The 25,462-nt window shown below is 44.4% G+C and overlaps 1 protein-coding gene across 14 annotated transcripts in view; it reads right to left on the bottom strand.

The window, feature by feature from the left end:
* Positions 1-8,286: 8,286 nt before the first annotated feature.
* Positions 8,287-25,462, bottom strand: part of ZNF185 (zinc finger protein 185 with LIM domain) — a 66,524-nt gene continuing 49,348 nt past the window's right edge. For 7 of the 14 annotated variants that reach the window (XM_012107131.5, XM_027962923.3, XM_042241588.2 and 4 more), the window contains 7 exons: positions 24,885-25,076; positions 21,096-21,206; positions 19,989-20,069; positions 17,931-18,002; positions 16,823-16,925; positions 11,770-11,868; positions 8,287-10,832 (listed from right to left, as the gene is read on the bottom strand). In XM_012107131.5, the coding sequence (XP_011962521.2) occupies positions 11,770-11,868; positions 16,823-16,925; positions 17,931-18,002; positions 19,989-20,069; positions 21,096-21,206; positions 24,885-25,076 (658 nt within the window). In that variant the 3' untranslated portion in view covers positions 8,287-10,832. Of the gene's footprint in view, positions 16,926-17,930; positions 18,003-19,988; positions 20,070-21,095; positions 21,207-24,884; positions 25,077-25,462 lie in introns of all 14 variants that reach the window. The other 7 variants (XM_060407841.1, XM_060407839.1, XM_060407843.1 and 4 more) reach the window with 1 other exon arrangement.

Consider the following 25,462-nt stretch of genomic DNA (forward strand, 5'->3'; position numbering starts at 1 on the left):
AGTACTATTGAAAGCCTGTTAAATCAGTCTCCTTCCCATGCCAAGAAAAAGTGGTTACCTGCTGGTGTCAGAAAGTCACAGACCCTCAAGTGGGGCATTTTACCTGAGGGCTCTCATAACACAAGTCCACTGTGGCTCTGTGAAACCCCCACTCAGCCACATGGCATTACAGGTATGATAGGTATCACAAAAGGTGATACCGTGGGAAGAGGTGTTCTGATTGCCATCCTAGAAAACAGTGGAGGTTAAGAAACATGTCTGAAAACATATTACATTATATTGGTTTCAAGTGCATAACATAACGATATTTGTACATGTTGCAAAATTATCACTATGATAAGTCTAGTTAACATTTATCAATGCACATAGTTTTTTTTTCCCTGCAATGGGAATTTTAAAAAATCTACCCTCTCAGCAACTTTCGAAAATACACAGTACATTACAGTTTTTTTAACTATAGTCTCCATGTTGTACATTACATCCCTAGGACTTATTTATCTTACATAATTTATGTTTATGTGTGTGTATGTGTATATAAGATGTCCTACCCTGATGGTATTACCAAATTAGATTATGAAAGCCCTTCAAGGAGCTCCATTATGATTGGTTTAGAGATAAAGTGCTTTTTATGAATTGAATATTCTTAAAGTTCTCAGAAATTAATGAAAGTGAATTTACTCTCACACAACTTTATTTTAGCAGTAATTATGTTTTATATATATTATGTCAGCCTTAAAGATAGTTTCCAAGATCTTTTGCTAACTTAAAACTTGAACTTAAACTAACTATACAAGATGTGCAGGATATGTTTTTGTAAGGAAAAAGAATAATTTTTTCCTAAAGTAAAATGACTGGTTGTTCCTGAATGAAAAAGATGAAGGGGCAGGACAAAACCTGAATGGATATGGTTCTCAGAAAAGTGATTTTCTTTCTTGTGGTCTAAGCTGACTAAAGATCAACAGATTTGTATATAATATTTTAAAAACTGAGCTATGATATCAAATAGTACACTAATGCAAAACTAGAATTTGATTTTCTCTGTTAAACTGGAAACATTTCCTTAGATTATTGGTAGTAAAATTACTAAGGTTGTAAAATGTTTTTCTTTACTTTTTGAGTCATCTACCTAGAAAGCAAAGATTCTTTCTTATCAGAATAATTTCCTTTCCTTTTCTTTCCTTTATGTTGACTTTATCATGGCCTTCAATCAAGACGTTGTCAATTTTGAAAGCACTAAGGTTCTTTATAATTGCATTTCATTCAATATGTACTTTCAAAATATTTTGTCACTTTGGTTAAATAGACAAATAGTGTTTGTTATGGACCTATGATCTTATTTAACCCAGTGTTCAAATTTCCTGACAACTCTTATTTTACTTTCCCCACACTCAAATCCTAAGTGATATATTCTTTGGTTTTTTCCCCTGCCATGCCAGGAGGCTTCTGGGATCTGATTTCCCTGACTAGGGATTGAACCCGGACCCTTGGCAGTGAAAGGGCCAAGTCCTAACCACCGGACAACCAAGAAATTCCCCTGAGTGATATAGTCTTTATTCTGAAACCCTATTTGAGTTTTCCCATAAAGACCCTGGAAAATCACAAAGGATCTTTCACCTTGTAAAAATTCTATTTGATATATTGAGTTTCATGGGAGGCTTTGTCAAATCACAAGAGATGCCTAACCTAGGTTACATTTGTGTGGACAAAATGTTATTGAAATGAATGTTTCAAAAACAGTATGAATTTCCTGGAGGTTTGTCAATGCCCTTACTGTTTATGATATGTCTTGGTGCTGCTTTGCCTGATATTAAACTGTTTAAATTCATGCAAAAATGGGCACGATAAAAGAATAGAAACAGCAAGGACCTAATAGAAGCAGAAGATATTAAGAAGAGGTGGCAAGAATACACAGAACTATACAAAAAAGGTCTTAATGACCCACATAAGTCATAAGTCATGACCCACGATGGTGTGATCACTCACCAGGAGCCTGACATCCTCAAGTGTGAAGTAAGGTGGGCCTTAGGAAGCATTACTACATACAAAACTAGTGGAAGTGATGGAATTCCAGCTGAGCTGTTTAAAATCCAAAGGGATTATGCTGTTAAAGTGCTATGCTCAATTTGCCAGCAAATTTGGAAAATTCAGCAGTGGCCACGCACTGGAAAAGGTCAGTTTTCATTCCAATCCCAATGCCAACAAATGTTAAAACTTCCATGCAATTGTGCTTATTTCACTAGCAAGGTAATGCTCAAAATCCTTCACACTAGGCTTTAGCAGTACATGAACCAATAATTTTCAGATGTACAAGCTGGATTTAGAAAACGCAGAGGAATAAGAGATCAAATTACCAATATCCATTGGATCATAGAGAAAGCATGAAAAAAAATCTACTTCTGCTTCATTAACTACACTAAAACCTTTGACTGTGTGGATCACAACAAATTGTGGAAAATTCTTCAGGTGATGAAAATGGCAAACCACCTTACCTGCCTCCTGAGAGACCTGTATGCAGGTCAAGAAACAATAGTTAGAACCGAACATGGAATAACGGACTGGTTCCAAATTAGAAAAGAAATATGTCAAGGCTGTATACTGTCGCCCTGATTATTTAACTTATATGCAGAATGCATCATGCAAAATGCCAGGGTGGATGAATCACAAGCTGGAATCAAGATTACCAGGAGAAATATCAATAACCTTAGGTATGCAGATGATACCACTCTAATGTCAGAAAGTGAATAGAACTTAAAGGGCCTCTTGTTGAAGGTGAAAGAGGAGAGTGAAAAAGCTGGCTTAAAATTCAGCATTCAAAAAACTAAGATCATGGCATCCAGTTCCATCACTTCATGGCAAATAGAAGGGGAAAAATTAGAAACCATGATTTTATGTTCTTGGGCTCCAAAATCATTGTGGATGGTGAGTGCAGCCATAAAATTAAAAGATGTTTGTTCCTTGGAAGGAAAGCTATGATAAACCTAGACAGCATATTAAAAAGCAGAGATATCACTTCGCTTACAAAGGTCCATTTAGTCAAATCTATGGTTTTTCTGATCTTCCTTGTAGCTCAAACAGTAAAGAATCTGCCTGCAACACAGGAGACCTGGGTTCAATTCCTGGATTGGGAAGATCCTCTGGAGAAGGGAATGGCAATCCACTCCAGTATTCTTGCCTGGAGAATCTCATAGACAGAGGAGCCTGGCGGGCTACAGCCTGTGGGATCACAAAGAGTCGGACATGACTGAGTGACTAACACTATTACTACTATGGTTTTTCCTGTAGTCATGTACGGATGTGAGAGCTGTACCATAAAGAAGGCTGAGCACCAAAGAATTGATTCTTTCAAACTGTGATGCTGGAGAAGCCTCTTGAGAATCCTTTGGACTGCCAGATCAAACCAGTCAATCCTAAAGGAAATCAACCCTGACTATTCATTGGAAGGACTGATGCTGAAGCTGAAGCTTCAATACTTTGGCCACCTGATGCAAAGGGCCGACTGATTGGAAAGGACCATTATGCTGGCAAAGATTGAGGGCAGTAGAAGAAGGGGGCAACAGAGGATGAGATGGTTGGATGGCATCACCAACTCAATAGACATGAGTTTGAGCAAACTCCGGGAGATAGTGAAGGACAGGGCAGTCTGGCATGCTGCAGTTCATGGGGTTGCAAAGAATCAGACATGACTTAGGATTGAACAACCACAAACAGTGTAGTGTTATCAATCATAATTCTAGTTATCTTTTAAAATGTTGCATGCCACAGAAACAACCAAATTTCCTTGTCAGTTGCATTATTTTTGTGTTGAACTCTCATCAGATCTTTAACTATGGCATTTTAAATCTTTTGTCTTGTACTTATGCTTCCCCCAAAGTGCTTGCAATCACCTATAGGCCACAATGCTTTATCTTCAAGAAAAAGGGACTGTCTCAGACCCTCAGGTAAAGGACTTTGCCAAATGTTCTGAGGCACAAGTTTCTGATGCCATTACTTAAATAACTTTGAAATCCTATCACTGCAGTGAGCCAGAGTTTCCAGAACTCTAGGGTATAAGCTGATAGATTCATGAGACTGCTAACCTGAGACTGAGCAGAACAATAATTAATTACATAGGACTTAATGAACTGATGAAGGATGATTATGGGTTTCGTTTGGAACATTGCTGATGCTTTCATGCTCTACATTCTGGATAAAAGAAACACTTTCTCATTTATCTTAACCTATCTATAACTCTTAACAATATAGTAGGCACCCAGAAGAGCAGGTCAGCAGACAGGAGTTCCTGGGCAGCGGGGGATGGGATGAGGAGGGAACACAGGGAGCATTCATGAGTGAAGCTGTGTTCAGAGGATATTCAGAGAAAAAAGAATCCTGCAGATGTCATTAGATAATGGGCCTGGCACACAAGGTGCTTCTTGGGCTACAGCACTGTGCGGAAGGTCTTCAGTGTATACAGTGAGGAAGGCCTGGTGCAGGGATTTTTCATGGGACAGATGGCATGGTGCAGAAGCCACTCACAGGCAGGGTATATGGTGCAGAGGAAGGCTGGGTGGAGACAGCATTTACAGGGTAGCCCATCAGAAAAGCAGTGCCACTCTTTCCTAAGCAGGAAGGATTGAGAACAGGAAATCAGTGGCTTTCACAACCAGTAGAAGGTTGGAGCAGTCAAGGGGAGGGAGGCTGCTGCTGATACACTAGGAAAAAGCCCCCACTGATTTCAGCTGCAGGCAGGACCGTCATGGATGATTTTCAGGAGGTTTCCCAGAAGTGACTGGGAAAGAAACCAGGTATAATCTCTTTCTGAGACTCCTTAGTGCCCAGTGCTGCTGCCAGAGAATAAGGGCTTCTTCTTCTCTCAAAGTACTCTAGTAGCTGGATAATCAAACCTGGAGGCACTTTGATGAGGGATTCTAGAACATGTAGTTCCTAGGACTATCCCTTATATTGAGTAGAAAATGTACAAAGGGGCAGAGATGTGGCCTAGTTGCTAACAGCCAATCCAGCACGGTCCAACTCTTTGACCACTCATCATCCATAATACTTTTCTCTCCATGATTTTCTTCCAAATGGTAACAGTAGCAACACCATGCTTCTGCTTAGCATGATGCAACCATTCCTCATACAGGTGAATGCACTTCTGTCTTCTCCAGGAAGGCGGGACGGCAAAAGTCCCATTAGATACACTCTCATTCTCTGGGGGATGTCTGTTCCTTCTCTAGTTCTGCTATAATTACACTTTGATATACTGTACTCTATAGGTTAAATTATATTATTAAGTATCACCCACACAATCCAAACACAGCATTTGGAAATGTGAGAAATAAAAAATAATGGGCATGAGATTCAACCCATTCAATAACAAAGCAAGACAAAGTATGTGTAGCTTCTATAGTTGTTATTTGGGCAACTGGCTATGAAGTCATACTCAGTATTTATAACTTCCTTCTTCCACTAACACTTCAGTTCCCTATGACCTCATCTAGATGATTGTGGTTGTTTATGTGGCGGTAGGATACAAATCTTTATTCCTAACCAATCCGATCCCTTACTACTCCTGCCTGCGTGAGTCATTATAGTCATCCATTATATTGTATTATTGGATATGAGAACACTAAGAGACACTTTCATATTTTTCTCCTAGGTTCCAAATATTGTCCTTCTTGCCTTCACGGTGTAGTAGTAACTCCATTCCCCCTCAATAATCAGGAGCAGTCAGCCAGCGGGTAAAATAATACCTGTCTTGTTGATTCAGTGCCAATAGGGTCCCCAAATGACTGGGTGGCAATCTCAACTTTAAATTCAATATAACCACTGTTGGGTCCCTGGTGGAAGATTTCCTCTACTGGGAAATTCATGGGGAAAAGATATTGTGCAGAAAAACAGGACAAGAGGAATGTGTTGTGTGGAAATTCACAGGTGGAATACCTTCATAAGTAGAGTCCCCCAGAGGACCCCATGTGGGGTGTATGGGTTGGGGGCCCTCATAGGTGTGGATCTGTAAAGAGGGAGGAGGAATAGCAAAGGCTGAGTATAGGGATCAAGTGGCTTGCTGGGAACCTGCTCTGCTAAGTCATTTTTCAAAATAACACTACCCTGTTTGGGCGGGGGGGGGGGGTAGTGCGGGGTGATTGTGTCACTTATTATCACCAATAGAGTCCTGGAAATATCTGGTTAGGAGCTATTGTTATAGATCTTGTTCTTCAAATTGGTAAAGCATCTTCATTTCCCAATGGTACTCATGTAGCCAAGATGGTGGCTGAGGTTGTGGTGAGAATGTAGCTACAAGGATACTAGTTCAATATCTACTGAATACTGGATCCCAAAGTGCCTACTCAGTAGTGGAGGGATTTCTGTCATGTCTTCTATCTTTGAGCTGATTTCCTGATCAACGCTTTTTGGCCCCAGGTGGGATCAAGACATAGATGGCATGTAAATTATATTTTTGGGTACAAAACTTCGAAGCATGGATCACCTGATATGAAGAATGGCTGTTCAACAGGATTCTGACAGCCTTGGCCACTGGCACTAATGAACAAGATGAAAAGTCTTTCCTGTTGGTACACATCTGGAGGAATGGGTTGGGATGTATGGTTGAGGGGGCACCTTTGAGGAGAGGGTTTGAGAGATGTCTATTCAGAATTACTGCCAGAGTTATGGGAACAGAGGTATTTAAATGGGAAGAGTTGACAAAGGAAGAATCCAATAAGCATATTAATATATTTTAGGGGCTAGCATACAAGAGAGGGATTATAGATTATCAGTGGATGGTAGTTAAAGGAAACAGGTTATAACTCAACTGAGGAATGCATTTCCAGAGACAGAATGGGCTTGTAAGGGACTGTGCTCCTGGTGATTGCAAGTACTCAATAAGGACAAAGCAGCCACCTATCAGCAATGAAAGCATGGGCCCAACAGAATAAAACATTACTCATTAAGATCTGACAGGTCTAAAAAAAAAAATCTGACAGGTCTATTGAATAGGAAGGAACTCCAAAAGGGAGGGGGGATATATGTACATGTATAGCTGAATCACTTTGCTGTACAGCACAAACTAACACAACACTGTAAAGCAACTACACTCCAATAAAAATAATTTTTTTAAAAAAAAGAGATCTTTGGAGAAATGTCTATTTAGTTCTTTGGCCCATTTTTTGATTGGGTCGTTTATTTTTCTGGAGTTGAGCTGCAGAAGACATACGGATGGCTAACAAACACATGAAAAGATGCTCAACATCACTCATTATTAGAGAAATGCAAATCAAAACCACAATGAGGTACCACTTCACACCAGTCAGAATGGCTGCGATCCAAAAATCTGCAAGCAATAAATGCTGGAGAGGGTGTGGAGAAAAGGGAACCCTCCTACACTGTTGGTGGGAATGCAAACTAGTACAGCCACTATGGAGAACAGTGTGGAGATTCCTTAAAAATTGCAAATAGAACTACCTTATGACCCAGCAATCCCACTTCTGGGCATACACACCGAGGAAACCAGAATTGAAAGAGACACATGTACCCCAATGTTCATCGCAGCACTGTTTATAATAGCCAGAACATGGAAACAACCTAGATGTCCATCAGCAGATGAATGGATAAGAAAGCTTTGGTACATATACACAATGGAGTATTACTCAGCAGTTAAAAAGAATTCATTTGAATCAGTTCTGATGAGATGGATGAAACTGGAGCCGATTATACAGAGTGAAGTAAGCCAGAAAGAAAAACACCAATACAGTATACTAACACATATATATGGAATTTAGGAAGATGGCAATGACGACCCTGTATGCAAGACAGGGAAAGAGACACAGATGTGTATAACGGACTTTTGGACTCAGAGGGAGAGGGAGAGGGTGGGATGATTTGGGAGAATGACATTCTAACATGTATACTATCATGTGAATTGAATCGCCAGTCTATGTCTGACGCAGGATGCAGCATGCTTGGGGCTGGTGCATGGGGATGACCCAGAAAGATGTTATGGGGAGGGAGGTGGGAGGGGGGTTCATGTTTGGGAATGCATGTAAGAATTAAAGATTTTAAAATTAAAAAAAAAATAATAATTTAAAAAAAAAAAAGAGATCTGACAAGTCTAGAATTGCACACCTCCAGTGCATGTATAGTTTCTAGATAATGCTGGGGCTTTTTTTGCTCTTTATATTTGATACTTTTAAAAGTATTTATTTGATTTTGTAAAGAGAATGGCTTCAAGTAATAGGAGAAAATTAATCACACAGCCAAATGCACCAAGTTATTACATTTAAAAAAGGAAACATTAACATTTACACATAAAGTATCTCATCATTTATTATGTTTGTGTACATTACTGTGAGTCAAGCAAGTATGATTAAAAATTCTAGGCAAATAAAAAGAAGCAAAGTGTAATGCAACCACCTCTCTTTCTTAAGTCTGCAGAATTGTGAGCCATTTCAACCATGAAAGATTTTTTTTCAGATTAAAATCAGTATCTTGCACATTGGTTCTAAAACTCCCTTAAAGACAGAGTGTATCTTGAAGGTGGGGAAGCCAGCCTGTCTTGGACCTCTTTCCCTTTCACTAATTCATTCAGCACCTATGTGTCAATCCCTATCATGTGCCAAGTCCCAGGCTGAGGGCTAGTCTTGAGGAAAATCACCTCATATTTTGTGTCAGGACATGGCATGCTGTGCCAATTTTCCCCTCCAGACCAAATCTGATGCACATCCATGTAAATAAATGGAATATTCTCTGATCATTTGGCAAAAAGAAAAAGTCCACCATCCAGTGTGCACAGAGCTCAGAAACTGGACAGAGATTTCTAATGAAATCAAGAGAAGGGGTGGTCCCAAAATGGTGGAAGAATAGGACGGGGAGACCACTCCCCCCTCCACAGGCTCATAGAAAAAAAAAAAAAAGATTATTTGAATGTGGAGAAACATCCGCAAAACAACTTCTGAACGCTAGCAGAGGACACCAGACACTCAGAAAGGCAGCCCAAATTCTTCGGAATCAAGAGAAAAGGTCATTTTAAAAAGGCCAATCATTAAAAATGATTTAATCAGAAAAACTGTCAGTTTGTCCTTTTGTGGAACTTACACAGTGAAAGTGAAAGTCGCTCAGTCTCATTCTACTCTTTGTGACCCCATGGACTACACAGTCCATGGAATTCTCTAGGCCAGAATACTGGAGTGGGCAGCCTTTCCCTTGTCCAGGGGATCTTCCTAACCCAAGGATCAAACTCAGGCCTCCTGCATTGCAGGCAGATTCTTAACTAGCTGAGCCATAGGGGAAGCCCAAGAATACTGGAGTGTGTGGCCTATCCCTTCTCCAGTGGATCTTCCTGACCCAGGAATCAAACTGGGGTCTCCTGCATTGCAGGCATATTTTTACCAACTGAGCCACCAGGGAAGCCCAATTTACACAGTAATTCTGGTCCCAAAGGTGGAGAAGCCCAGTTGCATGGGCCTACATCTGTCCAGCAGGCCAACAGGAGTCCCTGTTCCAAGTTCCTAGGGTCTTGGTAGTTGCTGTTAGCTTGGGACAGAGTCTGGACTGGAAAATGAGACATCACTGAGGGCCCTGTGCTCAGATCAGTGAGCCCACTGGAGCTTCCCCTGGGTCGACAAGCTCTTCTTTGGGAAGATCTGTGAGTCAAATCTCTTCCCAGCTAAGATTATTTCAGTTCAGGAGTGTTTTCATGGAAAAGGAGGGTGAGGGAGCCCAGTTTGGCTCTTCTTGTATTTTACCCAGGATGTCCAGAGGAGGAGTGCAATTTCCCACCTGCCTCTCTTTGTAAAAGTGTGCCTCAGGAAAGGTCTGAGGGGGGCAGGTTCCCCGGGAGGACTAGGTAACCTCCACACAGGCTCAGGACTATGGCTACAGTTACTGGAGAGACACAGCAATGGTTCTGACTGCTTATCTGAGCCTCAATATCCTTATTTGCAAACTAGGGAGAAGAATACCCTCTTCACAAGATTAGAATGGGGATTAATGCCATCACTCTGTTATAATGCCTGCTATGTAGTAAGGCCTCAAGAACACTAGCTGATTTCCCCCCCCTTCGTAATCTTGCTGGAGTCTATACACTCTAAGACCTACTTTAGGGGATCCCTGTGTAAAGTTTAGGGGTTGGAAACTGAGGTCAAATGTATCAATCAGCTATCAAAATTCAGACACAGATGTCCATTTGGTCAGTAGGCTCTTCAGAATTACATCATAGAGAATTTAAACCTAATGTGTAAACTTTCTAATACATGCCCACATGCTTACGGGGAAGAACTCAGTTATATTGAAAGGTAGGTAGGAGGAGGTAACTAAAATCTTCTATGTAACTCAATTCAAAGCAACAAACTAGTTGTAAAAGGATATGGAAAGTTCAAAAAATATATATATGGTAAATAGACAAGCTAAACATTAGCCTATGTCGATCCCTAGCATTCAGTGTGTGCAATTTACCCACCAGGGATCATCGACATTCTTTAACCTGGCCCCTAAGAAGCTTCAGGGGGGGTCTCCTTCTGCTTTCAAGTCCCAAAGTCACACTCAGGCCACCTAAACTCATCAGGAAGCTGACCAGTCTTAGGGAAGTCAAAACGGAGTTATGGTTCAACACTCTTTGCTTGAACCTGAAGTAAGATCATGGATGGGAAGTACTTTTTCAGCTATAAAAAGGTACACACACAAGGGATTATCATAGCATCATCAAGATATGCTACTGGATGTAAGCAAGTTCAACTTAATAAGGGCAAAAACATGAACAAATCAAAAGCATGAGGAAGGAAGTAAGGGAAGAACCAGCAACTTGGGGCAACTGGGGATAGTCAAACTTGTCCAGGAGTCATCACTTTCTTCTCAGCCTGGAGGAAGTAAAAGAAAATAGAAGTATCCATGAGATTGGAAACACACACCCAATCCAGTGAGCAGTCAGAATATCTTGGGGAGGGCGACTGCTCCAGGCATGGGAAGTAATAGTCCAGATCAATGTTTGGATGTGTCTTCTGGACAAAAGGCAGAACAGGCTCGTAGGTGGTGGCGGGCCTGGTTGCTACCCATTCCCATTGCCTTCAAGAGAGATACTATGTCCTGTGCTTCTAGTTGAACAGGTGCTAAGGAGGAGGGGCTGCCAGGATCACCAGTCCCCATGAAGCTCAAACACTGAGGTCAATTCCACTGGTTTTTAGCATGCAAACCTGTGTTCAAGCAGAGTTGACAATGTGGACCAGAAGCTGCCCAAGCACCAGGACAGCACCATCACTTCCCACACATGCCCACTTATCCTGGCCTTTACCTGCTGCTGGTCCCCAGCTAAATATCTTGTTTTACTGAATATCTTGGCTGTTGAGTCCTGATCTGATGCTATCTGAGCAATGGTGGAGGCAGCCCAGGGGACTGCAGCAGAGAAGCTGAATCTGAAGTCCTGGGTTGAGGTCCTGGTTGTGCCATCTACCATCTAAGTGCTTCTCCATGTCCTTTTCCTTTAGGTCTTTACATCCTTGTCCCCAGATGGGCCAATGACCTAGCAGGGCAGCTAGGGGGCTTAGGTGAGCTGCTGCGTGGAAGGTGCTCCTTGAGAGGAAGAGACAGTGGCTTCTGCAGCTTGCAAATGTCCATGGGAAAGGTCTTCATGTGTACCACCTAAGACTTCAAAGTGTCACAGGGCATAGGGACATGAGGACTCAGGCACCCTGAACATAAAGGCTAGGAGAGATAGCAGTGCCTCAGGTCAAGACTCAGGGAGATGCTAGGGCACATTTCTTCTCCCTAGTAAATTTCCTGCTGCTTAGCACCACCCACCTAGAACAGCTTCTCATAGCATTTCTCACAGTGGATGGTATCACGGTGAATGAAGATCTGATCCAGAAGCTCACCCATTGGTTTACTGCAAATCCCACACTGAAAGAGAAAACAAGCTAGAGGTCAACATACAAGTGCAGCAATCTAAATGAGTGGAGTGCGCAGGTACCAAGCTGATGCCACATCCTGGACTTTGAAGCAGACAATTAAAAATGGCATAAACAGAGACAAATCTCAAACAAAAACAAAAGCAACAGTAAAGCAAACACAAAAACTAACAGGCAGAATGATCACACGGTCGTTAGGAGCCCAGGTTTCAGAACTGGGCCTGAGTTTGAGCCCTAAATTGACTGCTCTTTAGCTGGCTGAGCTTGGGTGGGCTACTGAGGCTCTCTTTCCTCATCTATTGGAGAGCTTTAATTGTGATGTTGAAAGTGAAATGAAGGTGATATGAAGGTGCAATGAGAGGGAAGGTGATTTCAGCAGTCCAGCCCCTCTGGCCTGCCTCTCCAGCCAACTTCTAAAGGATGAAATGGCTATCCATCTGCTGCAGCCCCTCCTGTTCTGAGAGGTTAGAGCAGAGGGGCCTGCAAACAGTCTCAAATAGGAGGAGACCAAGAATCCCCATATGTCTGGGGCTCCAGCTATCTCCAGGCACACCCTGGACAAGCCTTCTGCTTCCAGCTGAAAGTAGTGGAGATCAGCTGCTAGGATCCCTAAGTCCCTCTGCTTATTCTCACCCAACACCTCTCTGACATCTTTCTTCTTCTACCTTTCAGTTCCTGTCTCCTGGCCATTTTTTCACTGTAAATTAATGAGCCCTCTGTCATTTTAGTTACTGTAGGCCAGAGCTTGAACCTCAACTTAGCCAACTAGTGGTGGTGATGCATTTAGAGGATAACCTCTGCAAACAGAAAAAAAAAAAAATCAACAACCCCGGCTTGCAACGTCCCTCACGCTGTGGAGAACAAGGAGCCTAAAAGGCTGTTATGATGCTGTGGACATTAAGTGTCCTCTCTTTATTCCTAAATGTAGCAATACAAATTAGTGTTTTAAAATGTTATACCAATCTAACAGAGGTAAGATAAATCTCCAATAAAGGACAGTGACAGATAAATTTATACAGATGAACCTGAGCAGTGGACTGGCATTTCCTGAGAGGCCGCAGAGTACAGCTCGGACAACATTCACTTTGATTTTGGAGCCAGGATTTTGACCCTCAGTTCTGAGCAGCTCTGTGATCTTGTGAAAGTGATATCCTTTCCACCTCTGTGCTCATGGCCCCCAGGGGTGGGTCTCAGGCACCCTGCCCACATTCTAAGAATTTCCCAAGAATACCAGGTCTCACTGTTTTGCCACAATTCTAAGTTCCCCTGCCCTGTGTGTGACCCAGTTGGGCAAGTTTAAAATTCCTGCCACTGTGGGCCTCCTCCTCCCATGCCTACCAGCCTCCTGCTGGCCTCTTCATTCGTATTCCCTCTGCACGCATGATGGATACCTGTTCAGCCACCTGGAAAATACCCCGGGATACATCTTCATCTCTGACTCCAGACCCACCTCCCTCACAAAGCCTTCCCTGGATGCCCACCCACTCCAACTGTACCTTTCCTCTAACACTGGGCTCTGTGGCACCAAATGTGCCAAGAGTTGCTTAAGTAATTCTGCTCTGTGTTTAACAGGGGTGCTCTGTGATTAAGGTATATAAATAAAAGTTGAACAATACTCTCGGATTTTTTATTTAACGTTCTTTCCCTCTGTTAGCCAAGTTCTAATTATATAATATGATATTATTAACTACAGACACTGCCATGTAGATCTCTAGAACTAACCCATCTTGCATACCTGACAGTCTATCCTTTGACCATCACCTCCCCGTTTCACCTCCTCCTCAAGCTCCTAGCAACCACTGTTCTACTCTCTTCTAAGGATTTTGCTATTTTAGATTCCTCATATAAGTGGTACTAAGAAGTGTTTGCCCTTCTCTGTCTGGCTTACTTTGCTCAGCACAATGTCCTACAGTTTTATCCATGTTGCTGCAAATGACAGGATTTCCTTCTGTCTGTAAAGGCTGGATCATATCCCATCTTAATGTATATACCACATTTTCTTTATCCATCAGTCACTGCATATTTAGATTGCTTCCATGTTTTGACTATTGTTGACAATGCTGCAGTGAACAGGCAGTGCAGAGACTGCTTTGAGAGCCTGATTTCAATTCCTTTGTGTATATACATAGAAGTGGGATTGCTGGATCATAGCATAGCCCTATTTCTAATATTATGCTTGACGTGGTGTTAGGATAATGCTGGCTTCATAAAATGAGTTTGGAAGTGTTCTTTCTTCTATTTTTGGAAGAGTTTAAAAGGATTGGTATTATTTTTTCTTTAAATATTTGTTAGAATTGCCTGTGAAGACCTGGCCCTGAGTTTTTCTTTCTTGAGAGGTGCTTGGTTACTGATTTAATCAATTTATTATTGGTCTCTCCAAGCTTTCAATTTCTTCTTGGTTCCATCTTAGTATGTTTCTGGGAATGCTTCCATTTCTTCCTAGTTATCCAATTTATTGGTATTTAATTGTTGATAACTGTTTCTAATAACTTTTCACTTAAGTCCAGGAATCATGAAAACAGATGGGTCTTTGACAAACCACATGTCACAGTCTCTCTCTGCACCTCTACTCTTGAGTCAACTCTGCATCTGCACAGACAGAGGGGCTTCCAACACCTAGCATTTTGTTCCTTTCCTCCAATGTTCTGGGCCCCTCTCTACCTCAGCCGCTGCTCTGGCCAGACTCTCTGTGGACCAGCAGCTTCAGCATTGTCTGGACTTCTTAGACAAGCCAATTCTCAGGTCCCACCCAGACGTACTCAGTTAGAAACCTTGCTGGGGCCCAGCACTCTGTCTTAAGAAGCCCTTCAGGGGATAGTGAAGTGTGAGTCACATGCTCCAGCGTGAGAACAGCTGCTCTAGACCTCATCACAACCAATAAGTCATTTGCCCCTCTCATGTCCTCCAACTCACTTGGATAGTCTCTGCCATCGCCTCACTGTTATTATTCCCTTGAGCACAGACTAAACCATGCCAACTCACCTGGCATAGCCTCTGCCCCAGTAAATGCTAGTAGTCCCTGTTTCACCTCTGTGGCTGAACCTGGCTGGGTAACAACACACTACATGCTAACTGGTCTCCAAAGTAATGCACGAGTCCTCGCCTCAAGCAGGCTCTGCAGGGCCCATCCACCATCCTTGTCTCTGAGACAATTTTCAAATCCTCTCCTTTCTTCTCAAGTGTCCAACACTCCTCCCCACCCCTCAAAGGTGATCCTGTTTTCTCATTCACTGAGAAAAACAGAGGCAACTACTGAAGAAGTTCCTCATGCTTCCACCCATCAACCTGGGAACCTCTCCATAATGACCCACAGATTCAGCCTTTTCTGTCCCTGTCATGTGTTAACTGGTGCCCATCTTTCTCTCCTCCAGATGTACATCAGGATCACCATCAGCATCCATTTCTCCTACATCATCAGTGTCTGCTTGCTACTCTTACTACTCCCATTAGCATAAACCCATGCCTGGCACCTCTGCCCCACTGTCCACTTGCACTGCTCTCTTATAAAGCCAACCCATCAGGAGAGTGTTTCAGAGTGACTCTGTCCATTCCCACATGAGCCCACTCCAGTCAGGCTTCTATCCCCATCACTCCACCAAAACTGTTCCAACTGAGGTCAACGACCACCATGCTGCAAAGTTCAAGGGCAGTCCTCAGGCTTCATCCCATTCACTCTCAGCAACCACTGACACTGGAGACCACTGGAGTCTCTGTAGAAACTGTGTCACTTGGGGCATTATATTCTGTGTGACTTCTCATCCTCCTCTGTAGACCCCCTCCTCTTCCCAACCTCTAAATGGTAGAAAGACACAAGGGCTCAGCATCAGCCCTCATCCCCACCTACTCACACCCTAGGTGATTTCATCAGCCCTGGCCCTTCCCTGGAACACAAACACACATATCCATATGACCACAGGTGCTCCCCATGTAGCTCTCCCTGAAATTTCACTCATCTATACCTCCCCTTTGCTCCAACCTGCTCCCCTCCAGTATTTCCCTTCTCAGTAAAAGGTACCACTATCCTTTCAGGTAACAGCTGGGCCCCAAACTTTGGAGTATCCTTTGACTCCTCTCATTTTTTCACACCCCACAGACTGCCAGTTCTATTTTCAAACAGTACCCCCAATCCAGCCACCATCTTGACATCTGCCATGCCAACTCCCTAATCAAGTGACTGTTTTGTTTTCTCTAGCTTCAGTTAGACCTTGTGTTTCTACCACCCAAACCCTCTAGTAGGTTCCAGCTTCATTTAGAATGAAATCTAAAGTCTCTGTGTCCTCCAACACCTACATGATCCAGTTCTTTGGCATCCTTGTGACTTTATCTCCTACCACTTATCTCTCACTCATGCTATTCAGGCCATGTGAGCTAAAATACTCCGTGCTCCTGCCCCAAGGCCTTTGCACTTGTTGGCCCTCTGTTGGGAATAGACTTTCCCCATAAGACTGATTTTGTTTCCCTCACAGTATTAAGCACATAGAATTGCCAACACTCATTAGCTCCTTTAGACTTGAGAGCTCACTCAGCTCCCACTTCTGCAAAGCCCCTGAGATGGAGCATGAGCATTCAGAAATCAAGCCTTCTCCACACTCTCTGAACCCAAAAGGAATCCTCAGCTCTGGATGATGTTCTCGGCAACACCATCCCTCTTCCTTACTGCTGCTGCTGCTAAGTCGCTTCAGTCGTGTCTGACTCTGTGCAACCCCAGAGATGGCAGCCCACCAGACTCCCCCGTCCCTGGGATTCTCCAGGCAAGAACACTGGAGTGGGTTGCCATGTCCTTCTCCAATGCATGAATGTTAAAAGTGAAAGTGAAGTCACTCAGTCATGTCTGACTCTTAGCGACCCCATGGACTGCAGCCTACCAGGCTCCTCCGTCCATGGGATTTTCCAGGCAAGAGTACTGGAGTGGGGTGCCATTGCCTTCTCCGACCCCTCTTCCTTACCTTAAAGCAATAGTCATGGCAGCAGATGCCAAGGTGTTCTAGGGTAATCTTTGGACAGTCTCCGATCTCCCGGTTGCAGTAAGTACAGATCCCTCCACTTGTTCTGGGAAATGAAAAAGAAGAATCCACGGTTAGGCTGGTATACAGGCTACTGATGTGATGCAGCCAGACTCTGTGCTTTGATGCAGGCAGCCTGACACCTTTACCTGTGGTGTGCAACTGGCCATGTATAGCCTTGGGCCACGCTGGACCTCAGCCCATTGTAGACCCTCACACTGTTTCCAGAAACCAGTCACATATCTTCACCCTACTCTATCATACACGTGGACACTGCAATGTGATTCTTATTCCAGGCAACTTGCTTCTACCTCTCCCCCTGCCAAACATATCTGCATGGTGGGCTATTCCCCGCTAGAATGGGAAGACCCATGTCTTCTCCTACAGGAGACATGTTCTTATATGCCCTATCTGGCTCTCTGTCTTCATGATCCTTCTCTACATGCCTGGGACCACTGGGTCCTGCCTGGAATATCACAGGGACAGCAAGGACTATCACAATGTCAATGTGGCTGTGGAGCCAGCTGGGACCTCATACTGGAGTCCTAGATACCGACTTGTAGATTGAGTATCTCTCCAGTTCCAGGATTTCTGCCTTTGTTCCTGGAGTCACCCCTGCTTTTCCCCCTCAGACAGAACTTGCTGAACGTCCCTGCCTGCCCCGCTGCTGGCCCAGGGCTCATTTTCTTGACATTGTTACTAAAGACTCCTGCCCTCGTCACAGCTCTGTTCCTCCCTCGTATTTTACCACCACCAGTTCCAGCTCACAGTTAGATGGCAGAGCAGTCAGGGCCCTGGGGTTCGTCCTAGCTCTGTCACTGATTCACTGTGTTTGCCTTCTGGTCTTAGCTGGATTCAAAGGCTTTGGTTGCCACAAGTGTGACACCTGGATGAGGGAAGCATGCCCTATGCTGTGGTGTGACACATCACATCTGGAAATGGATCAGAAGTAGCAAAGCAGTAGACAAAAGCAAATGGACTTAATGGCTACATCTCCCTCAGCTGCTTCTCGTCTGTAGACCTGTGTGCTCCCTGGTAACAGCAGACTTACCTCTCAGAGTATGGAGTACCATCATATGGGAGTTTCTCCTCCATGTTGCATGAGTCCTCATTGCTGCCAATGCTGCAGGGAGTGTGATGGGAGAGAGGAGGGAAAAACATGGGAGGCAGATCACTACTGCAGTCATTAGTGGAAAATGCTTTTCTGATTAACCCTGTGGCCACAAGCTGAGACGTGACTGCCTGACTTGCCATTGTCTGTTATGCTAAATGGTAAGGGAAGCTTTAAACCTGGTGCCACCAAGGCATAATTCTTGCAGAGAAGATCCTTTGCCTTGGGGGCAAAGAAGACCTGCCATGATGAGGAAGATGACAAGTGTGTGGCTAGGATTCTGGAGGCTGTGCATACCAGAACTGTCACTTTCACTGACCAGGGGGAAAGGACCATGACTTTTCTCCCCACATATATACCTGGGTTATAATGTGACAGTCACCAGAAGCCCACTCACAGCAGAAATCAGACACTAAGAATAGGAACAAAAAAGGAAGGAAACATTCCAACATATCTGTGCTTGAGTTACAGAGTGCAATTCAGGGTGGCTTTTTTTTTTTCCTTTTTATGTCTTTATTTTTCAATAATATACTTCTTACATAAAACTAATGATTGAAAACTATTTCCAAGGAAGGAAAACTAGCTACAAGCTCTAGGACATGCTTTGGTGAAGCTTCCATTCTCATAGGAGCTGTGCGATGACCTCCTGAGGTAAGTAACCTGGCTAAGGTCATGCTTGCAGTAAAAGGAGTGAACTAGAATTTCAGCCCAGCTTTTGATTTCTTTTGAGCACTAAGCTTATTTCTAAACCTCCTGGAATGTAAAGCAAAAGGGGAAAACACACTGAACTACACAATTCTAAGTGTCCAATTAAACAAAGTACTGGTGAGACTGGAAGAAGAAATACCAGATGGACAGTGTTCATAGAGGCAAAGATAGCTCTCTTGAGGGTGCTGGAGTAAACAGTATTTCTCATATAGAAACCTCCCAGAAAAGTCTATAGAGACAGAAAATAGTGGTGGCCAAGGGCTGTGGCTGGTGGTGTGTGTGGCGGGCAGGAGGAGGGGGAGAGCTGCTAATGGGTCTGCAGTTCCCTTTTTGGGTGATAAAAATTTCTGGAATTGGATAGCTGTGATGATCTCACAACATTGTGGATGTACCAAAAATGACTGGGCTGTACACTTTAAAGAGTGAATTTTATGATATATGTATTGTATTTCAAAAAAGCTACTGGGGAAAAATCATTCTAAAGAGTTACAAATGAAGAAACTGTGACTCATAAAAGTTGACCATCTTTCCCAAAATGACCTAACAAATGAGGGTTGAGTGTGTACTTGAACTTGATCCATATGCCCATGCTCATCATTCCACAGCAGCAGTGAAAGCTGGCCTGGAATCCCCAGAGGCCGAATCCTGAAATAAAGCCAGGATGTTCCTTTCTGTTACTAAAATCCTAACCACAGAAGTGAGGGGATGTGTCATTTTTTAAAATTCCCAGGAGAACACTGTCTCAGTGTGGGTTAGTTTTTAGCTGAGGTGGCACAGAGGTAGACTTCAATACAGCATCAAGAAGCAAGCAAAGAGAAGATGAGTGAAAAGTTATGCATGTATCTGTGTGAACACACACAGTCAAATGTGTGTTCAAATGAAGCAAATAGGCATGCTGGAAGGAGCTTGGGATCTGAAGAGAGGAGCTCTGAGTTCTGGAAGGATGGAATTAACTAGACAGTTCTTAAGGGCCCCAACAGCTCTATCAAGAGTGATACTCTCAGGATTTCACAAAAAGAAAGTTTGTAGTCTACTGAGAAAGACAGGTAGAAATGGATGAGGCTGGAAGTGGAGCATAGGATGAAGTAATGATAAAAGGGGAGCACAAGACATCAAGTTAGGTAGAACAGCTGGAAAGGTATATCATGTCCATGGGCAATTAAATCATCCATCTATATGATAAATGAAGGTACTTGGGCCATGTACTTAGTGAGGTATTGGGGATGCAGGAATGAGAACAGCATAGGGCCTGGTAGGAGAAGGCCATGATATGAAAGATCTGGGACTTACCTGCCATAGAATGAAGACAGTGGCTTCCTGGAAGATACCTCACCAGCATTCACATACTCCTTCACAAAGAGAATCCCTTTGCTGTAGAAAAAGCATAACAGAACAGAAATAGTTATACTGGAAGATTCCAGGGGACTGGGCCTGATCTAAAGTAGGGGTCCAGGGCAGAGAGAACCCCCATTTAGTGGACTTGGGCTGAAATCAAAGCTCATGGGTATAGCTGGCTGTGTGTAGATTTGAGAGTGCTAGAAAGAGGCTCCCTACAGCCAGTGGTGGTACACTACTCTCCTGAGACTTCAGTCCAGTGGATTTTCTATCCTCCTTTCTCATCACATTTTGTTTCTGTTTTGTCTGGGACTGAGGTTGCTTATAAGCCTCAATCCTAGATTTTCAAATCTCTACCTGCAATCTAATCTCTCTCTTCTCTCCCTTCTCACTCATGGAGTTCCGGAGGTCAAGAAGTTGCCTTACCCTGGACAAGCCACTGGCATCATTGGAAACAAGGTCTACTTCATGATAGACTCATAATGACCCCAAATTTGGCCCCATTTCCATGCTCTGCACTCCAGCCTGCTGGCTTGATGGCAGTAGAGGCTCCTCTGATCTCTCCTACACACACACACACACACACACACACACACACACACACACACACACACACACCTACCTCACTCAGCCTCCTTGCAATGACTCTCTTCCTGAACTCTAACATGGCATGGGGGCCAGGAGCAGAGGTGAGGCAGTAGGTATGTGCCTCTTCTCACAACAGATAATGTGTGAGAGATAGACGACATAGGCCCTGGCCTCAGAGGTATTTCTTTGGCCTTTTCAATCATGTTCCCCAAGAGACACTAGCAAGGTCCAAAGGATAGCAGAGCCCTCGAAAGTGACACATCAGCTTCTCACTGGGAGATTCCATTCAGGCCTCCACACAGGAGTTTATACTAGGGGAACCTGGGCTACACTCTGTGGCCCCTTGACCAGCAGGCTGCTGGGAATTGCAGGAGGCACTAGAACTAATGTCAAGGAAGTAGCATGAGACAAAAGCTGAGTCCTTTAGCTCCAGGGAATAGCCCAGAGAACATCTCCCAGATGGTCTCTTCTTACCTGGTTGAGTTGGGCTCCAGTTCACTTGGGGAGGCTGGCATGTGAAAAGGATGCTGCTCAGGAGGGGCAGGGCTGGGAACAGAGACCGTACAGCTCGAGGAGTTTCTCATCCTGAAAGAAGTGAAAGTGAAGTGAAGTGAAGTTTCTCAGTCATGTCTGACTCTTTGCGACCCTGTGGACTGTAGCCTACTGCCAGGGTCCAGCCTCAGTAGAGTCCAGGGATACCCTCAGGATGAATGGCACCGGTGAACAAAAGAATGACACAGGGAGACCAAGCTTCGGTGAGTGAGGCCTGTAACTTTATTTTTGAAAGGAGCTTTTATATCCTGACTTGTACATAGAGGAAAGTGAAAGATGCAAAGTCATGCAGAGTCAGCTCAAACATTCCAGCAGTTTTGCCGTTATCAAAACCAGGATATTTTTCTGCATACCTTTCCCATAAACAAGGGTCTTATGTTGTGTACATTATCTTCTGGCCTTGGAGGCCTGTTGACATTTTATGACCCTTTTTTAATAAAGGTTGATCAACCAGAAAACTTGTTTTCCCTTGAAGTGTTTTTCCTTTATAGCTCTATTCTGTGTCAGCCTCAGAAAGTACTAAACAGAGTTACATTCTCATGGAGCAAAGGTGCAGTGGGTTACAACAAAAAAAGAACTTATTAGCTCAAAGGTCTGATGTGGTTAATATCAAGGCTACTACTTGTTTTTCTTACATTCCAACTATATTAACTAACGCACTCCCAGGCACACAATGGATAAGGAATATGGGAACTTGGCAGCAAGCATTGGCTCAACAATGAAACCCATCACCAGTATTATTTTAATAAAACATTTTCACCCCTCGAAGGGCTCTATATTTTTAGAATGCTTCGGCTTCCTGTGTCATGGTTTGTGAACAATCATATGCGTAGTTGCAAGAGTCTGGATAAACCTGCCAAGCAAGCTAGACTGCTAACAGGGGGGTTTGAATTGAAATGTTCCTTTCATGCCCAGGAGATTTATCAGCTAGAGCCCTAAGTTGATTTTCTCCAGAGAAAGGTGGTCGGGGATAGCCCCCTGTTAATGTCAGAAGAGTTGGTGAAAAGCATAATATAGTAAACAGTAGACAGACAGATTTCGGTTTGGGGTAGATGCTTGAGCAGGTCCAGGAAGTCCCTCGAGTCCTGATCCACCTTGCCTGTCAGGTCTCCTCCACATGACCTTGTCATGGGTGGGACCTCCCGTGCTGGCTCCCAGCAGCCTACCATGCTCCTCTGTCCATGGGATTTTCCAGGCAAGAGTACTGGAGTGGGTTGCCATTTCCTTCTCCAGAGGATCTTCCCAACCCAGGGATCAAACCCAGGTCTCCCACATTGTAAGCAAGACACTTTACTGTCTGAGCCACCAGGGAAGTCCTTGAAAGAAGTGGAGGGAGGGGCAAGCACATCAACATTGAGAACTGGTGTGTTGCAGAGTCACACAGGGTTATCAGGGGTTAATGCCCAAACTGCCATGTCAAGGAGTTTAAAAGAATGCCAATGTTTTTTAAACAAACCTTGAAGATCACTGAGCTTCTGTTCTTTGAGGCTCCTGAAATCAATGGGTAGAAGCACTCATTTTATAAGTCAGAGGCAAGACCCCAGCCTTCCAGCGTGTGCCCATAACTACTCCTACAGCCAAGGGCCTTGGCCTGTGACTCACTTGGTTATAGCATAGCTATAGGGCTTGCACAGACTTGACAAACAGCCCCTTCCTGGAATGAGCTCCCTGCCCCCTTCCTCCAGTGAAGTCTCTGGAGAATACAAAGCTGAGGAAGAGAGGGGCAAATCAACTTAGGCATCACCAAGGAAGAGATGTGGATGGACCTTATTCTGGAAGTCACCTGCCATAAGAAGAGGAAGAAAACTTACAGGCATAATGGTTTTTCTGAATCTCAACCCCTTGGTGTAACACACAACCCTTGGCCTGGAATTGGACCTCCTAGCCAGCTCACAAGGTGTTTTTCTGGCCAGGCAATTACTTGCTTTTATTCTGCCTGTTCCTGGATTAGCAGTCTCATACCAAAAGCTGCTGCAGCTGCCTGCCTATTACAGTTCAGGGAATTCTTTTAGGTTCCATCCCTGAGCTTTCCCCATTTGTGCCATCACCTCATGTCAACTCCCTGTCTAACACTTTCAGCCCAGCTTTATGGGAACACACTGCCCTGGGTTAATTCTGGCTTCTCTCCAACATGATGCCACTCAGATCATGTCCTGAGTTTGTGGCTTCATCCACCTGCCCTAGCCTCTGGGCTACCACCCCTTTGCCAGAGAATCCAGTGCACAGGACTTCAACTAGTTTAAGAGTGGGGATTGTAGGAAACAATCATAATCTAGCACCTGCCCAGATCCCAAGCCCCATCTTTAGGGAATATGTCACATGCACCTGACCTCTCTGGTACATTTGCATACAACACCACCTTCTCCTCTGGGAAGCCCTTCCAGGGTACCTGACTTCTCACCCCACTCTGGACGAGGTTCCCTGCCTCAGTGTGCCCAGTCACCCTGGGCTACTCCTATATCACTCTAGGACATAGGAATGCACCATGGAGACTGGAGGAGGTGGACTGGCTGGGAGGGGAAGCCCCGTGGGAACCTGGAAAGACAGGTGGGAGGATAAAGTACAAAACCAGACAGTGGAAAGAAGACTGAGTACAAGAGGAAGGAAACAGCATCCATTTCTGACTGAGCAGCTAGCAAGTGTCTGGCATCCACTTATCCACACCCAACACAATAGTTCAGGTGACAAAAGAGCTGAAGCAGCAAGGAGACCTGAAGGATATGATGAGCCAGTTTATCAAAAATGGAGAGGCTGCAGATATGACATGGTGATTAGCAACACAGGCCCTGGGCTGACTGTGTTTTAATCCCTATTAGGCCACTGCCTGGTTGGACGACTACTGGCCAGCTGTTCAACCTACTTCTGCCTCAGTTTCTTATCTATAGAACAAATAATAATAGCACTTTTCCCATATGGTTGGTGTGAGAATTAAGTGAGTACACATAAAGCATCAGAAGGATGCCTGCACATTCTCAGCTCAAAGCAAATGCTAATGCCTATTACTGTGGTGTTACTGCTGTAGTAGTTGGTCATTGGTTCACTGTGTGCTTCATGAGGGTGGGGATAGAGGGCTGGCCATTTTGTTTGCTACCTACAGTTGGCTCACATGGAATATTTAGGCTCTTCTGTCCATGGAATACCCCAGGCAAGAGTACTGGAGTGGGTTGCCATTCCCTTCTCCAGGGGATCTTCCCAACCCAGGGATTGCACCTAAGTTGCCTATACTACAGGCAGATTTTTTACCATCTGAGCTACCACGGAAGTTCATTTGTATATCATTTCCCAAACTTGTGGCCACTCTGGGGAAAGATCGCTGGGGAGCTAAGGAACATGGATATGCTGCCATGCAAGGCCATCCTGGTGGCTGTGGCAGTGGAAGAATTTATTCACATTGTAGCACACTGTCCTCAGGAATCTTCCACCCCCATGAATGGCAAAGGCACTCTGTATCCCTCTGCTAACCCAGATCTTCATGCTACAAATGGCTGTCAGGCTTGGTGTAACAGATTTGATGCTGTGGCTTCATACTCAAGCCCACAGAGACCTACCCCTGGTATGCTCATTGCTGATCAGCTTCACAAGGACTCCTAGCCAATCACACCTGCAGAAGGTAACGGGCATGACTAGTGTTAGGATTTGCTTTGGAGTGTGGCCCCTGACAAAACTCCAGTGCAGGCAGGTTAGCAGGGCCTGGCACAGAGTAGCCCTTACCTGTTGGTCGGGCTGTCCACTTCCAGGCGCTGCTCAGGATTTCTGGGGCTGCTCTGCTCTGAGGTGCTGGGGTCTGTGCACTGCTGGGTGGGTACAGCTGCGTCTCCTTGATCATCTTGCAGGACTCCAGGGCTCCCCTGCCATGCCTCTCCCACCTTGGTGACCACATTCTTCTCAAAAACAACCAAGGTGCTGAGGAAGAATGAGTCCTTGATCATCCACTGCACACCCATATCCCCTCCTGTGACCATAGTAGGCTCCTCTCCCAGGAGGTGGGGTTAGGGGCACAGAAGAGCCCGGCATCACCCCCACCTCAGGGAGCATTCATGTCCTCCTCAGGAGGACCCCAGCACCACTGCTCCCCTCCCATCACAAACAAAGTCCCCAAGAACACCTGATGACTTCCGTTCAGTTCAGTCGCTCATTTGTGTCTGACTCTTTGTGACCCCATGAACTGCAACACACCAGGCTTCCCTGTCCATCACCAACTCCTGGAGCTTACTCAAACTCATGTCCATGAAGTCAGTGATGCCATTCAACCATCTCATCCTCTGTCATCCCCTTCTCCTCCTGCCTTC

This window comes from Ovis aries, chromosome X (genome assembly GCF_016772045.2).
Source record: "Ovis aries strain OAR_USU_Benz2616 breed Rambouillet chromosome X, ARS-UI_Ramb_v3.0, whole genome shotgun sequence".
NCBI classification, from domain to species: Eukaryota; Metazoa; Chordata; class Mammalia; order Artiodactyla; family Bovidae; genus Ovis; species Ovis aries.